Below are 17,014 nucleotides of genomic sequence, written 5' to 3'. Positions count from 1 at the left end.
CCACACTGCTTCCCTAGCTGCTGCCAGTTCAAGCTCTTGCAGGCCTCCCGTTTACCTCCTTCCTCTCTCAAGACCTCACAGAGCAGCGATGACCCCACAAACCCCTGCCATTTCAAATGGAGGAACCCCACCATTTAGATTCAGTGCTCCATTTTGTCTCTGAGAAAGTCAACCTGGGAGAGCGCAAATCAGATAGCTTGTTTTTTTATGGTATTTGCAAAGCACTTACTCTGTGCCCGGCCCTATCCTAAGCGCTGGGGTAGATACAAGATAACCAGGTAGGATACAATCCACTTCATCCAGCCTCACGGTGGGCATGAGCAGGGGAGGACGTGGGCAAGAGCTTGGGGCAAGCAGAATGCCCCTGCAGAAGTCCCTGGATTAAAATGATCATTTGGGGGTCTCTGGGGACCTCTGACAGGCAATGTGGCCAGTCTGGTTGTGACAGAGCCTGTGACTGGGCCAGTTGGTTAAAGTCTCTGCTCGGAAAGGTGGTGATGGTTATTCCCCAGCTCCTGGTCTCTCCTAGCCCCTTCCCAAACATTGGCTTTCTGGCTTATCCCCTCCCCGCGCCCCGCCCCCCCCCAAACGATAGCACCCCGCCTTGGTTAGTGTGGCCCCCTGGCTCTCCCTAAGTTGTTCTTTTCCCTCCCTAGCAGATGACGCCAAGCTCCCGCACCCCCCGACCCTGGAGCCCACGGGACCTGTGCCCACCCTGTCTGAGCTGGACTCCCTCCAGGACCCCCCAACCCTGAAACCCGTCAGCGAGGGTAAAGGCCCGAGCCGGCCGGCGAAGCGCGGGAAGACAGACGGTGAGCTTGCCACCAAGCCGCCACCGCCCCTTCCTCCTCCCCGTCCTCCGCCGCGTGGGAGCCAGCCCTTTCAGCGCCTGCTCGGGGACCGGGGACTGAACGGACTGTCCGTGCCGGCCCCCGACGCCCCCGCCGGTCCCCCGCTCAGCGGGGTGGGCCGCCGCACTTCAGTCCTCTTCAAGAAGGCCAAGAACGGGGTCAAGCTGCCGAGGAGCCCCGATGGAGGCCTGGAGAACGGAGAGGATCACAGCCCGCCCGGCCTGCCCGTCTCCCCCGCCCCCGGCGTGGAGGCTGAGCGTCGGTCCCGGAAACGGCCCCGGAGCAGGAGCGGCAGCGAGAGTGATGGGGAGAAGTCCCCCCGCCGAGCCCGCCACACAGGTGACCGCCCGGGAGGCCCTGGCGGGCGGGGGGCTGCCCGGCGGCTTCTCCGAACCCCCTCAGAGCTGCCCGGGGGCTGGGGGAGACAGGTCTGGAGAGCCGGGGAAGACGGCGTGGCGGGGTGGGAGGCGAGGGCAGTGCCGCTCTATGTTTGCCTATTTTGGGGAGAAACGCCCAAAATAGACTGAGCCCCTTCCTTCCTCTCCCCCTCTCCATCCCCCCCATCTTACCTCCTTCCCTTTCCCATAGCACCTGTATCTATGTATATATGTTTGTACATATTTATTACTCTATTTATTTTACTTGTACATATCTATTCTATTTATTTTATTTTGTTAGTATGTTTGGTTTTGTTCTCTGTCTCCCCCTTTTAGACTGTGAGCCCACTGTTGGGTAGGGGCTGTCTCTATATGTTGCCAATCTGTACTTCCCAAGTGCTTAGTACAGTGCTGTGCACACGGTAAGCGCTCAATAAATACGATTGATGATGATGATGATGATGATGATGAAATGCCATCTGCCCCGAGAGGGGAGGCGTTTGGCTGGCATAGCTCAGGACCAGCGCCGCCTCTCATCTCCCCCACCACGGCAGGGATGAGTCTCCTTAGGCTTTCTAGGTTCCCCCAATTTCCCATTCCCTCGTCCGGACTAGCCCAGGCATCTCAGCCGCTGTGGGCTCTTTGAGTCCTCAACGTGTGGCTTGGGGCCCATAAGCCACTATGGCCCCAGAAGTAGAGGCCTTGTTCTCTGTCTCCCCCTTCTAGACTGTGAGCCCACTGTTGGGTAGGGACTGTCTCTATATGTTGCCAACTTGTACTTCCCAAGCACTCAGTACAGTGCTCTGCACACAGTAAGTGCTCAATTAATACGATTGATTGATTGATTGATAGAGACCTGGCAGTGAGGTGGGCCGCCCACTCCACTGTCTGTCCCAGACGAGGCGGAGCAGTCAGGGCCGAGATTGGGACATCCCTCCCTCTACCTTCCCCTCCCCTGCCCTTTCCTCCCCTCCTTTCTTCTCCCCTCCCTTTTCATTCATTCAGTTGTATTTATTATGGTATTTGTTAAGCACTTACTATGTGCAAAGCACTGTTCTAAGCACTGGGGAGGTTACAAGGTGATCAGGTCATTCATTCAATTCATTCAATCGCATTTATTGAGCGCTTACCTCATCATCATCATCAATCGTATTTATTGAGCGCTTACTGTGTGCAGAGCACTGTACTAAGCGCTTGGGAAGCACAAGTTGGCAACATATAGAGACAGTCCCTACCCAACAGTGGGCTCACAGTCTAAAAGGAGGAGACGGAGAACAAAACCAAACATACTAACAAAATAAAATAAATAAAATAGATATGTACAAGTAAAATAAATAGAGTAACAAATACGTACAAACATATATACATATATACAGGTGCTGTGGGGAAGGGAAGGAGGTAAGATGGGGGGTGGAGGGGGGGATGAGGGGGAGAGGAAGGAAGGGGCTCAGTCTGGGAAGGCCTCCTGGAGGAGGTGAGCTCTCAGTAGGGCCTTGAAGGGAGGAAGAGAGCTAGCTTGGTGGATGGGCAGAGGGAGGGCATTCCGGGCCCGGGGGATGACGTGGGCCGGGGGTCGACGGCGGGACAGGCGAGAATGAGGCACGGTGAGGAGATCAGCGGCAGAGGAGCGGAGGGTGCGGGCTGGGCTGGAGAAGGAGAGAAGGGAGGTGAGGTAGGAGGGGGCGAGGGGATGGACAGCCTTGCAGCCTGGGGTGAGGAGTTTCTGCCTGATGCGCAGATTGATTGGTAGCCACTGGAGATTTTTGAGGAGGGGAGTAACATGCCCAGAGCGTTTCTGGACAGAGACAGTCTGGGCAGCAGCATGAAGTATGGATTGAAGTGGGGAGAGACACGAGGATGGGAGATCAGAGAGAAGGCTGATGCAGTAGTCCAGACGGGATAGGATGAGAGCTTGAACGAGAAGGATAGCGGTGTGGATGGAGAGGAAAGGGCGGATCTTGGCAATGTTGCGGAGCTGAGACCGGCAGGTTTTGGTGACGGCTTGGATGTGAGGGGTGAACGAGAGAGCGGAGTCGAGGATGACACCAAGGTTGCGGGCTTGTGAGACGGGAAGGATGGTAGTGCCGTCAACAGAGATGGGAAAGTCAGGGAGAGGGCAGGGTTTGGGAGGGAAGACAAGGAGTTCAGTCTTGGACATGTTGAGTTTTAGGTGGCGGGCAGACATCCAGATGGAGATGTCCTGTAGGCAGGAGGAGATGCGAGCCTGGAGAGAGGGGGAGAGAGCAGGGGCAGAGATGGAGATCTGGGTGTCATCAGCGTAAAGATGATAGTTGAAGCCGTGGGAGCGAATGAGGTCACCAAGGGAGTGCGTGTAGATCGAGAACAGAAGGGGACCGAGAACTGACCCTTGGGGAACCCCCACAGTAAGGGGATGGGAGGGAGAGGAGGAGCCCGCAAAAGAGACTGAGAATGAACGACCGGAGAGATGAGGAGAACCGGGAGAGGACGGAGTCTGTGAAGCCAAGGTCAGATAGCGTGTTGAGGAGAAGGGGGTGGTCCACAGTGTCAAAGGCAGCTGAGAGGTCGAGGAGGATTAGTATAGAGTAGGAGCCGTTGGATTTTGCAAGCAAGAGGTCAGTGGTGACCTTTGAGAGGGCAGTTTCCATGGAATGTAGGGGACGGAAGCCAGACTGGAAGGGGGTCGAGGAGAGTGTTGTTGTTGAGGAATTCGAGTCAGCGCGTGTAGCTTACTGTGTGCAGAGCCTGTACTAAGCGCTTGGAAAGTACAGTTCAGCAACAGAGACAATTCCCTGCCCTCAATGGGCTCACAGTCTAATGACAGCTGTGGCACTCTGGATAGAGCATGGGCCTGGGAATCAGAAGGTCATGGATTCTAATCCCAGCTCTGCCGTGTCTGCTGAGTAACCTCGGGCAAGTCACTTCACTTCTCTGTGCCTCAGTTCCCTCATCTGTAAAATGGGGATTGAGACTGTGAGCCCCATGTGGGACAGGGACTTTGTCCAACCCGATTGGCTTGCATCCCCCCCAGCGCTTAGTAGAATGCTTGACACATAGTAAGTACTTAACAAATACCATTATTGTTATTATTATCAGTTAAGCACTAGAGTAGCTACAAGATAATCACATCAGACAGAGTCCCCCTGAATGCGGGGGCAGAATCTCCAGGTATTAAAGATGAGGAAACCAAGCCCATAGAAGTGATTTGCTCGAGGTCACCCAGCAGGCAAGTGGCAGATGGGGAATTAGAACTCAGGTCTTCTAATTCTTAGGCTAGCGCTCTTTTCACGAGGCCACCGCTGGGTCTCATTCATGACTCCGCTTCTTGCCCCTCCCCATCTGCTCCACCCTCACTCCACTTCTAGCTTCACTCCTCCCCTTCTCCTCCACAGTAGCTGTCCAGGCCTTGTGAGATCCCGATGGTCCCTGCCCAGGAAGTGATGGGATTTTCCCATTCCCTGGGCTGCCCTGCGGATGTCTCGTCACTTAAGAGGCTGCATGGCTCAGTGGCTAGAGCACGGGCCCGGGAATCAGAAGGTCGTGGGTTTTAATCCCGGCTCCGCCACTTGTCTGCTGTGTGCCCTTGGACAAGTCACTTCATTTCTTTGGGCCTCGTCTTTAAAATGGGGATCGAAACTGTGAGCCCCATGTGGAACAGGGATTGTATCCAACCCAATTTGCCTGTCTCCACCCCAGCGCTTAGTACAGTGCCTGGCACATAGTAAGCGCTTAACAAATACCATCATTATTACCATTACGACCTCCCCAGCGCTTAGAACAGTGCTTTGCACATAGTAAGGGCTTAATAAATGCCATTATTATTATTATTATTACCCAGGAGGTGGGCGAGGCCCGTGTATGAGGTTTCCCTGCGCGGCTGCCATAGCTTCATTAGGAAGGACGGTCTCCACCTCTGGACTCAGTCCATGTCCGTACGTGTGTGTGTCTCTGTCTTCGGCAGGAGTGACCAACGGCTTTGGAAAGCACACAGAAAGTGGGTCCGACTCGGAGTGCAGTTCCGGCCTCAGCAGCGGCCCGGCGCTTGAAACCTGCGGGTGAGATCCCCTTCCCTCCCGGAGAAGACAACCCACGGTCACCTTTGCCTACTCCCCACTCCCCTCAGCTCCAGCCACGCTTCTCCACCTTCCTTTCCTTTCTCCCTGGGCCGGAGTGTGAGTTGGGCTTTTCGGGTATCTCGGGTCTCCAGCCACCGTTGGGCCAGTGGGCTTGGGGCAGGGCAGAGTTGAAAGAGAAGGCCTCCAGAGCATGAGGAGCGGGGAGGGGGCTGAGAGCAGAGGGGCAGCTGTGGTTCAAGTGCTGAAAACCAGAGTCAGTGATGGGTCTGGGTCTCCTCCTCCTCTTCCTTCTCCTCCTCCTCTTTCTCCTCCTCCTCCTCTCCCCCTCTTCTTCTCCTCCTCTTCTCCCCTCCCTCCTCCCTTGCATCCACTGCCCTGCCATTTCCTTCTGTCCCTCCCAACCCCAGGAAGAGGGAATATCCTCTGTTTTACAGAGGAAGGATCTGAGGCCCAAAGAGGCAAGGGGCTTGTCTCCGGTTGTCAGGTAGACCTTGAGCCCAGAGCCGAGAGTAGGGCCGGGCATATTCCATCCCTGGCAGAGCCGAGTGTCCCGGATGTTCCCCCAAGGACCTGGGGCATAGTGAGGCGACTGCCTCCAAGATTTTGTTTGGCTCAGCAAGGCCGGTTCCCCCAGCCCCACTGGCCGACCGTGGGTTTGGGTCGCGGGGCTCCTCCTGACACATATCCCGGGAACCTGGCGGACCTGGAAGGGGCAGGATTGCGGGACAGCCCTCTGGGGTTCGTGCTCTTCCCCTGATGGGCTGTGGTGGGCATGGGGATCCCCCACCCACACAGCTGAAAGTACAGTGGTAGGCGGCATGGTGAGATTTGTCCTTCAGAGTAACCGGCCCCTAGAAGCGTAAAAGTACCCCATTCCCATTACAAGCTGGTTCCCGGGCATCCGGGAGGGGCCTAATGTCAGCAGTGAGCTGTGGCAGGGTCTGCTGAGGTCTAGCGGGGCGCTGAGAGGGGAAGGGTGGCTCGAGCGGGGACCCTCTGGGTCTGTAGTGGTCTGGTTGAGCAGATCTAAGCAGCTCCCTCCGAGCTGCTTGTTGGGGATAATAATAATAATGATGGCATTTATTAAGTGCTTACTATGTGCAAAGCACTGTTCTAAGCGCTGCGGGGGGATACAAGGTGATCAGGTTGTCCCGCGGGGGGCTCACAGTCTTAATCCCCATTTTACAGATGAGGTAACTGAGGCACAGAGAAGTTAAAAAAGTCACACAGCCGATAAGTGGCGGAGCCGGGATTCGAACCCATGACCTCTGACTCCCAAGCCCGTGCTCTTTCCACTGAGCCACGCTGCTTCTCCCTGCCCTCCAGTCTTGGGCCTGGGGGCCGCCTTCCTTCCCGCCTCCGCAGCCCCCGCCCTTCCCGTTTCCCGGGCATACAGCCCCCCCTTCCTTCCCACCAGACCCGCTTTCCCGCCGGTTTCCAGCGTGGTTTAAGGCATAGATAGGGCTGAAGCCGGGACTGTGGGGGAGTGGACCGAGCTTCCATGGGAGACACAGGGAGCTGCTGACCTTTAGGGCCATTCTCTAAATGAGAGAGTCTTAGCTGTGTAGCCTGGGCGAGGCCAGGCCTTCCACGCAGAGGCAGTGGGAGGGACAAGTTCACCCTTCCAGGTCCCTTCCAGGCCGAGGATACGAGGATGGCTAAGGCCGTCCTGAGGGCGGGCTTCCCGGGGGCCCTGGACACGGTTGGCTCCTCTGCCAGTTCCAGCGACGGAGTGGAGTTCTCTGAGTTGTTCTGGGAGTGCCGCCTGACCCCCGTCTCCCCTTCTCGCTCTGTCCCCAGTAACCCGGTGCCCCCGAAGCGCAGCCGGGGGAAGCCGGCCCTCTCTCGAGTCCCATTCCTGGAGGGGGTGAATGGAGACTCCGACTTCGGAAGCTCAGGTGAGACAGACGGACCGCCTGGCACAGAGGGGTCCATCACGGGTCTGGGGCCGCTGGGCAGCGGGGTTTTAGACTGTGAGCCCACTCTTTTAGACTGTGAGCCCACTGTTGGGTAGGGACTGTCTCTATATGTTGCCAATTGGTACTTCCCAAGTGCTTAGTACAGCGCTCTGCACATAGTAAGCACTCAATAAATACGATTGATGATGATGATGATGACTTAGGGTCCAGGGGCTGCCGCAGGGGAGGGGGTTTCTCTCCGGCCCTTCCCTCTGCGGGTGGCAGCTGCCCGAACCCCGCCCCCAGTTTGCGCTGAATCCGGTCAGCTTCCCCGTTGGGCCTGGGGAGTAGGAAATCTATTTAATCAATCAATTACACACCTACTGTGAGAGAGCTTCACTAAGCACCTGGGACAGGGCAAGGGTGGTAGAAGATACAATGCCTGCTCTCAGGGAGCTTACCGCTCCCTTCAACAAGGAGGTAAGTGGCCCAGTTAGACTTTCCCATCAATCAGTGTGTGCAGAGCACTATACTAAGCGCTCGGGAGAGGACAATACTGCATAGCTGGTAATAATAATAATTATGGTATTTGTTAAAAACTTGCTGTGTGCCAGGCACTGTACTAAGTGCTGGGTTGGATACAAGCAAATTGGGTTGGACACAGTCCCTGTCCCATGTGGGGCTCACAGTCTCAGTCCCCATTTTACAGATGAGGTAACTGAGGCCCAGAGAAGTGAAGGGACTTGCCCAAGGTCACACAGCAGACAAGTGGCAGAGCTGGGATTAGAACCCTGGTCTTCCTGGAGACGCATCAGTTATTTATATAAATTATTTTTATTAATGTCTGTCTTCCCCTCTAGACTCTAAGCTCGTTGTGGGCAGGGAACATATTTATATAAATTATTTTTATTAATGTCTGTCTTCCCCTGTAGACTCTAAGCTCGTTGTGGGCAGGGAACATATTTATATAAATTATTTTTATTAATGTCTGTCTTCCCCTCTAGACTCTAAGCTCGATGTGGGCAGGGAACATATTTATATAAATTATTTTTATTAATGTCTGTCTTCCCCTCTAGACTCTAAGCTCGTTGTGGGCAGGGAACATATTTATATAAATTATTTTTATTAATGTCTGTCTTCCCCTCTAGACTCTAAGCTCGGTGTGGGCAGGGAACATGTTTATATAAATTATCTTTATTAATGTCTGTCTTCCCCTCTAGACTCTAAGCACGTTGTGGGCAGGGAACATATTTATATCAATTATTTTTATTAATGTCTGTCTTCCCCTCTAGACTCTAAGCTCGTTGTGGGCAGGGAACATGTTTGCCAACTCTGTTGTACTATTATTCTTCCAAGCGCTTAGTGCAGTGCTCTGCACATAGTAAGTGCTCAGTAAATACCATTGCTGATGATAGTGATTCCTTGCCAACAAGGAGCTTACAGTCTACGGGGAGAGAGAGACAACAGAATAAATTTGAGACAGGTACGTTAAGGGCCGTGGGGCTGAGGGTGGGGTGGAAATTAAGTGCTTACAGGGTGCAGATCTGAGCGCACGGGTGAAGCAGAAGGGAAAGAAATAGGGGAAATAAGGACTTAATCAGGGAAGGCCTCTTGGAGGAGATGTGATTTTAGTAGGGCTTTGAAACGGGGACATCGAGGGGGTCGGTCCGATAAGAAGGGGGAGGTCAGGGGGAGGTCGTGGGCAAGGGGACGAGAGATGTGAGACCCACGTACAGTGAGTAAACTGGCAGCAGAGGAGCGAAGTGTGCGGGCTGGTAGTGGGAAATCAGCATGGTAAGATAGAAGGGGGGCGAGCTGATTGAGCGCTTTAAAGCCGACAGTAAAAAGGAGTTTCCGTTTGACGAAGAAGTTGATGAGCATCTACTGGAGGTTCTTGGAGATGGGGAAATATGGAATAGTTCTGTAGAAGAATGATCTGGGCAGCAGAGAGAAGCTTGGACCCACGTCATCCCCCGGGCCTGGCATGCCCTCCCTCTGCCCATCCGCCAAGCACGCTCTCTTCCTCCCTTCAAGGCCCTGCTGAGAGCTCACCTCCTCCAGGAGGCCTTCCCAGACTGAGCCTCTTCCTTCCTCTCCCCCTCATCCCCCTCTCCATCCCCCCATCTTACCTCCTTCCCTTCCCCACAGCACCTGTATATATGTATGTACATATTTATTACTCTATTTTACTTGTACATATCTATTCTATTTATTTTATTTTGTTAGTACGTTTGGTTTTGTTCTCTGTCTCCCCCTTTTAGACTGTGAGCCCAATGTTGGGTAGGGACTGTCTCTATATGTTGCCAATTTGTACTTCCCAAGCGCTTAGTACAGTGCTCTGCACAGAGTAAGCGCTCAATAAATATGATTGATTGATTGGACTGGAGTAGGGAGAGACAGGAGGAAGGGAGGTCAGCAAGGCGGGACGTGATAAGTGCTTGGATCAACATAGTAGCGGTTTGGGCAGAGACCCTCACGTTCTTCATCAGCGTCATTTATTGAGCCCCTGCCGAGGGACAGACCGAAGAGGTTATCTCTGCCCTCCAGAAGCTTAGAGGCAGGGGGAAAGTCCTCCATGGGCCAAAAATCCCGCCGGACACAGTGAGTGAGTGTTGACCTCGTCCGGCCTCGGTCCAATCCACCTGCCCCGGGGATTCCTCTATCCCTTCCTTCCCCTTTGATATTACTTCCTTCCCCTTTGATATTACTCAAATATATTCCTGATATTACTCACAATAACTGTGGTATCCGTCAAGTGCCCACACAAGCACGGTACTGAGCGCTGGGGCAGATAAAGATAATCAGGTGGGACACAGTCGCAGTCCCAAATAGGCCTCACGGTCTAAGGGGGAGAGAGGACAGGTATTGAATCCCTATTTTCCCGATGAGGAAACTGAGGCTCAGAGAAGTGAAGTGCCTTAATAATAATGATGGTATTTAAGAGCTTCCTGTGTGTGTCACCATATTCATTCATCCATTCAATCGTATTTATTGAGCGCTTACTGTGTGCAGAGCACTGTACTAAGCGCTTGGGAAGTAATAATGATGGTATTTATTAAGCGCTTACTAAGTGCAAAGCACTGTTCTAAGCGGTGGGGAGGTTACAAGGTGATGAGGTTGGGGGGCTCACAGTTTTAATCCCCATTTTACAGATGAGGGAACTGAGGCCCAGAGAAGTGAAGTGACTTGCCCAGAGTCACACAGCTGATAATTGGCGGAGCCGGGGTTTGAACCCATGACCTCTAACTCCCCAGCCCGGGCTCTTTCCGCTGAGCCACGCTGAGTTTGCAACATATAGTGAGCCCACTGTTGGGTAGGGACTGTCTCTATATGTTGCCAATTTGTACTTCCCAAGCGCTTAGTACAGTGCTCTGCACATAGTAAGCGCTCAATAAATACGATTGATGATGATATAGAGACGGTCGCTACCCAACAGCGGGCTCACAGTCTAGAAGGGGCTCACATACTACGCGCTGGGGTAGATACAAGCTAAGCGGTTTGGACCCGGTGCTTAGCTAATACCATTTTTAAAAAAGTGCTCAGTAGTGGTGTATCTTGATCGATTGGCTCTTTTAGACTGTGAGCCCACTGTTGGGTAGGGACTGTCTTTATATGTTGCCAACTTGTACTTCCCAAGCGCTTAGTACAGTGCTCCGCACACAGTAAGCGCTCAATAAATACGATTGATTGATTGATTGATTGGTTGATAAGTGAATAGCTCCCTCCTTCAGAAGGGAGGGAGAAGGGGGAGGAGAAGTGGTCGCTCCCCATCCATATCCCTGTAACCCGGATCTAGGAGCAGTGCTGGGGCTGGTGGATTGGGAGAACCAGGCACCAAACCTGCCCTGAGAGAGGAATGTCAATTAATCAGTCAATCAATCGTATTTATTGAGCGCTTACTGTGTGCAGAGCACTGCACTAAGCGCTTGGGAAGTCCAGGTTGGCAACATATAGAGACGGTCCCTACCCAACATTGGGCTCACAGTCTAGAAGACTTTCCCCCCCTCCCCAGTTCCTGGAAGTGAGACCCTGGCCCATTCGGACCTGGCTGCTCTGATTCCCAATCAATCAGTCAATCAGTCGTATTTATCGAGTGCTTACTGTGTGCAGAGCACTGTACTAAGCGCTTGGGAAGTCCAAGTTGGCAACACCTAGAGACAGTCCCTACCCAACAGTGGGCTCACAGTCTAGAAGGGGGAGACAGAGAACAAAACCAAACATACTAACAAAATAAAATAGAATAGATATGTACAAGTAAAATAAATAGAGTGATCAATCAATCAATCGTATTTATTGAGCGCTTACTGTGTGCAGAGCACTGTACTAAGCGCTTGGGAAGTCCCAGGGAACGCTTGGCCTGGAGGTGGGGGACGGTGGCTACCGCTGGGCTCTGATGGGCTCCCAGGCAATGACACTGTCCCTCCCTGCTAGCCCCTGCAGACTGATGCGCCCCGAGGGTCCTAAATACTGACCTTGGAGTCCTCTTTGGAAGAGAAGCACTGTAATAATAATAATAATAATGGCATTTATTAAGCGCTTACTATGTGCAAAGTACCGCTGGGGAGCTTTACAAGGTGATCAGGTTGTCCCACGGGGGGCTCACAGTCTTAATCCCCATTTTTCCAGATGAGGTAACTGATGCCCAGAGAAGTTAAGTGACTTGCCCAAAGTCACACAGCTGACAGTTGTCGGAGTGGGATTTGAACCCATGACTTCGGCCTCCAAAGCCCATGCTCTTTCCACTGAGCCACGCTGCTTCTCTAGATTATTTTTATCTACCCCAGTGCTCAGTACTGTGCTTGGCATATAGTGGCATAGTGGGTAGCACAGGCCTGGGTTCCAAAGGTCATGGGTTCCAGTCCCAGCTCCACCACTTGTCTGTGATATGACCTTGGGCAAGTCACTTCACTTCTCTGTGCCTCAGTTACCTCATCTATAAAATGGGGATCGAGACTGTGAGTCCCACAGTACAGGGACTTTGTCCAACCCGATTTGCTTGTATACACCCCAGCACTTAGTACAGTGCCTGGCACATAGTAAGCACTTAACAAATACCATTATTATCATTATCGATTGATGGATCAGTTGGTTAGGTGGAGGGAACAGGAAGAGGAGGGGTCAGGATTTGCTTGGAGCCACCTGACTGGAGAAGCAGCGTGGCTCGGTGGAAGGAGCAAGGGCTTGGGAGTCAGAGGTCATGGGTTCAAACCCCAGCTTCGCCAACTGTCAGCTGTGTGACTTTGGGCAAGTCACTTCTCTGGGCCTTAGTGCCCTCATCTGTAAAATGAGGATGAAGATGGTGAGCCCCCCGTGGGACAACCTGATCACCTGGTAACCTCCCCAGTGTTTAGAACAGTGCTTTGCACATAGTAAGCGCTTAATAAATGCCATCATTATCATTATTATTCTTGACTCAGCTGGGCCTCCCCTCCTCACGGCCCTGAGAAAGCCCCGCTGCCCTGCCCTTCCCCACCCCGCTGTGCCCGGTCACCGCTGGGACCACACCAGTCCAGCTCTGCCCTAGCTACCCATCGTGTCAAAAAATCTCCAGTGGCTACCAATGTGCGCATCAGGCAGAAACTCCTGACCCTGGGCTTCAAGGCTGTCCATCCATCCCCTCGCCCCCTCCTACCTCACCTCCCTTCTCTCCTTCTCCAGCCCAGCCCGCACCCTCCGCTCCTCCGCCGCTAATCTCCTCACCGTACCTCGCTCTCGCCCGTCCCGCCATTGACCCCCGGCCCACGTCCTCCCCCGGGCCTAGAATGCCCCCAATCCCTCTGCCCATCCACCAAGCTAGCTCTCTTCCTCCCTTCAAGGCCCTACTGAGAGCTCACCTCCTCCAGGAGGCCTTCCCAGACTGAGCCCCTTCCTTCCTCTCCCCCTCATCCCCCTCTCCATCCCCCCCATCTTACCTCCTTCCCTTCCCCACAGCACCTGTATATATGTATATATCATCAATCATATTTATTGAGCGCTTACTGTGTGCAGAGCACATATTTGTTACTCTATTTTACTTGTACATATCTATTCTATTTATTTTATTTTGTTAGTATGTTTGGTTTTGTTCTCTGTCTCCCCCTTTTAGACTGTGAGCCCACTGTTGGGTAGGGACTGTCTCTATACGTTGCCAACTTGGACTTCCCAAGCGCTTAGTCCAGTGCTCTGCACACAGTAAGCGCTCAATAAATACGATTGATGATGATGATGGTGTCAGGGTGAGAGGACCAGGTGGCCGACCTCCCGCCTCTTCCGGGACCCCTGGGGTCCCCCGAGGCCCCAGGCTGCCCCTCGGCCTCGTGTCAAATCTGCCGACTCCGTGTCCCCCCTCAGGTAGAAGCCTCCTGATGCCTTTTGAGGACCTCGCCGAACTAGAACCTCTGGAGCTGGTGTGGGCCAAGTGCCGCGGCTACCCCTCCTACCCTGCCCTGGTGAGTGTCCGCTCCTTCCCCGGGGAGTGGGGAGCACGGCCTCGCCCGGCCCGGCCCTGGTTTGAGTCTGTCTGTACCGGGTGATTCCTGCCTGTGGAGGATCTTCTAATCAGGGCCGGGGGGGGAGGCGGGGATGCAGGGAGAGAAATGACGGAGGTTCCCTGGAGGGGACACACCCTGGGTCTTTGGTTCTGTGCCTTTCCTGGGGGAGGCAGAGGCTTTGCTAGTGCTCAGAAACTAGAGCGAGAAGCTGTGAAGAAGGGGCTGGTCAGGGCTCTTCTGGCCCAATAGGCTGAATATTTCCCCAAAATGGTCTCAAGTCCTGGTGGACTAATGGGGTCCTCGGCGGGGTTCAAGGCCCTACTGAGAGCTCACCTCCTCCAGGAGGCCTTCCCAGACTGAGCCCCTTCCTTCCTCTCCCCCTCGTCCCCCTCTCCATCCCCCTCATCTTACCTCCTTCCCTTCCCCACAGCACCTGTACATATGTATATATGTCTGTACATATTTATTACCCTATTTTACTTGTACATATCCATTCTATTTATTTTATTTTGTTAGTATGTTTGGTTTTGTTCTCTGTCTCCCCCTTTTAGACTGAGCCCACTGTATATGTTGCCAACTTGTACTTCCCAAGCGCCTAGTCCAGTGCTCTGCACACAGGAAGCGCTCAATAAATACGATTGATTGATTGATTGGGGTGGCCGTGTTCAAACCCAGGGAAAGGGCCACCCGTTGGCTTCTCGTTGGGGTCAGCGTGACCCCTCCGCTCTTCCCCCCCACATCGGGGCACATGTGCCCACACACATCCGTGCACGTCTGAGACGGCCTCGTTCCCCCTCAGATCATTGACCCCAAGATGCCCCGTGAAGGCCTCCTGCACAACGGCGTCCCCATCCCCGTGCCCCCCCTGGACGTGCTGAAGCTGGGCGAGCAGAGGCAGGCCGAGGCGGGAGAGAAGCTCTTCCTCGTCCTGTTCTTCGACAACAAGAGGACGTGGTGAGTGGGCGGGTCGGGGCCCGGCCTTTCTCCACGGAGCCGGTCCCTTTAGAGTGGGAGCGGGGCGGGAGCGGCTGGCGCGATAGGCAGGCTGCAGCTTGCTGGGGGGTCAGAAAGACCCAATTCGGGGTTTGCGAGGCTCCGGTTTCTCCGGGTGGGGAGAAACCATCAGCTTGCCGTTGGGCGGCAAGGGCCTGGCATCCCGGCATTTTCCGGCCTTCCGTCTCGCTGATGGCGTTCCCCACCCTTGAGGCCTCCCTGGATGCCAGTGGGAGGAGTGGGCTCAATCACTCGTATTTACTGAGCGCTTACTGGGTGCAGAGCATCGTACTAAGCGCCTGGGAGAGTACAGTACAACAGCAGGTAGACGGCGAGCTCGCGGTCTAGAGGGGGCCGAAAAGCGCTGGGCCCAGCCCGCGTCCCGGGGAGCCGGAAGCCGCGGCGGCCACCCCAGCCCGTGGTCGGGGGGCCGCTCCTTCCTTCCTCCCTCGGCTTGCAGGCAGTGGCTGCCCCGAGACAAGGTGCTCCCGCTGGGCGTGGACGACACGGCGGACAAGCTGAAGATGATGGAGGGCCGCAAGACCAGCATCCGCAAGTCCGTGCAGGTGGCCTACGACCGCGCCATGATCCACCTGAGCCGGGTCCGCGGGGACCACCCTTTCGTCACCTCCAACTACCTGTAGCCCCTTCCCCTGCCCGACCGTAGAGCCAGCGGGACGCCCCGCCAGGAGCGGACCCCCCCACAACCCGCCGCCAGCCCCCAAGGTGCCAAAAGCCGCCCGGCGTCTCTCCCAGAGTGGGTCGGGGAGGAGCCGGGGAGAGCGGAGGGTCCGGGGGCGGGGGGGCTGGACCTCGGTCGGGGTAGGGGGCCCCTCCCCACCCCAACGCCTGACCGCCGGCCACCTGCCAGGGCTCCTAGGGGCCCATAGGCAGCCCTCCCTGCCTCCTCCTTGCCCAGCTGGGGCACGTGGGCAGCTGCCCTCTCCCCTCTCTGCCCCTTCCGTGCTCCATCTCTCTCGCTCTTGTGCCAAATTTATAGAAACCACCATCGCTGCCCCCCCCCGCCCCCCATTTGCTGTAAACCTGGGGTGGTGCAGAAGGGGTGGAGGCCTCTGCTGTAGCCTTGGTGGGTACACCGCCCCTTCCTCCTCTTCCTCCTCCTCCTCCTTCGTACCCGCTAACAGTCAGGGTCTTGCAGCCTCGTGTCGTTGCTTTGGACCCGATGCCTGGATGGGGATTCGGACGGGCCCCCTGGGTGTGGGTGGCCAGCGGACGACCCCATCCCAGTTGCCACTGGCAGAGGGTCCAGAGGGTTTGGCTCCCGTTCTTCTCCCACGTCCCACCCTGCTGACTTCGGGGGGAGCGAGCCCGGGGCTCCTCCTCCTCCTCACCCCCACCATGCCCAGCCTAACCAGCTCGGACCTACTGGTGCCAGAGGTGGGAAAACCATCCCAGGATCGCTCCCTCTTTGCCCCTGGAGTGACCCCGTATCCCATCCCCGCCGGCAGCCGTCCGTCCATCCCTCGATTCCGTCCCTCCAGCCGCAGGGCCCCTTTGCACCAAAGCCGCAGAGCGCCTGACGATCACCACGACGCTTTTTAACTCTCCCTTTCTTTTTAATTGCTTTAAACCTTTCACGGGGACGATGAAGGGGAGAATTTTCTTTTCCCCCCCCCCCGCGCCCTGGGAAAACTACTGCCATTTTTACTTCGTTGACTTTTAAAAAAAACCCAGCAAAAACGAAACAAAAAACAAACCACCGAGCAGGACGTGAGCCAGAGTTTAAGGAGAAAACAAACCTGTAGCATAAGGACGTTTGGGGATTTTGTATTTAAAAATAGAAAAGTAAAAAAAAAAGGTTGGGCACGGGGCTAGGGAAGGACAGACGTGCTGTACATAGTTGTAAAATACCGTTTTAAATTATTCAGGTCTCTTGTCCCGTCTTGACGTCCTCCATTGTGGGTCTGGGTGTTTTGTACGCACACGACGCCGTTTAGCGGACAGAGCTGCCCCGCTGCTCGGGGGGCAGCTTTAGCCGGGGACCGCGTGGCCTCTGCCTAACCTGTGTTTAAAGAGCTGGGTTCAAAGGGGGACGGGGGCGGGAGGGAGGGACACTCCGCCTGGGTCTGTCCGATGGTTTTCCCCAAATGACCCACGGAGAAGGCGGAGGGGAGAGGTGGGAGAAGGAGGTGGGCTCCGGCGGCTCCACCGTCGCGCCTGCCGTGAAGCACACACACACACACACACACACAGCGCTCTATTTATTGTAGAAAGTGACTCTATTTGCTTTCTAGACTTGTTTATATCAGATGGTATGAGAGAGGTAATAAAGAAGAACGACCTATGCTCGTAAAGTGGAAAGGAGTTAATTTCACCTACTAGCGTCTGACTGTCTGAAACTATTTTCCT

General features: G+C 54.8%; 1 protein-coding gene across 2 annotated transcripts in view; it reads left to right on the top strand.

Moving 5' to 3' along the window:
• BRPF3 (bromodomain and PHD finger containing 3) overlaps positions 1 to 16,693 on the top strand; it is a 43,630-nt gene extending 26,937 nt beyond the window's left edge. The window contains exons 8-13 of one of the 2 annotated variants that reach the window (XM_038749454.1): positions 660 to 1,190; positions 5,169 to 5,262; positions 7,084 to 7,181; positions 13,512 to 13,609; positions 14,451 to 14,605; positions 15,105 to 16,693. In XM_038749454.1, the coding sequence (XP_038605382.1) occupies positions 660 to 1,190; positions 5,169 to 5,262; positions 7,084 to 7,181; positions 13,512 to 13,609; positions 14,451 to 14,605; positions 15,105 to 15,288 (1,160 nt within the window). In that variant the 3' untranslated portion in view covers positions 15,289 to 16,693. Of the gene's footprint in view, positions 1 to 656; positions 1,191 to 5,168; positions 5,263 to 7,083; positions 7,182 to 13,511; positions 13,610 to 14,450; positions 14,606 to 15,104 lie in introns of both variants that reach the window. The other variant, XM_038749453.1, reaches the window with a different exon arrangement.
• The last annotated feature ends 321 nt before the right edge of the window (positions 16,694 to 17,014 follow it).

This window comes from Tachyglossus aculeatus, chromosome 7 (assembly GCF_015852505.1).
Source record: "Tachyglossus aculeatus isolate mTacAcu1 chromosome 7, mTacAcu1.pri, whole genome shotgun sequence".
NCBI lineage: Eukaryota > Metazoa > Chordata > Mammalia > Monotremata > Tachyglossidae > Tachyglossus > Tachyglossus aculeatus.
The sequence above is the reverse complement of the archived record's forward strand: the minus strand, read 5'-3'. Positions and strand labels throughout refer to the sequence as shown.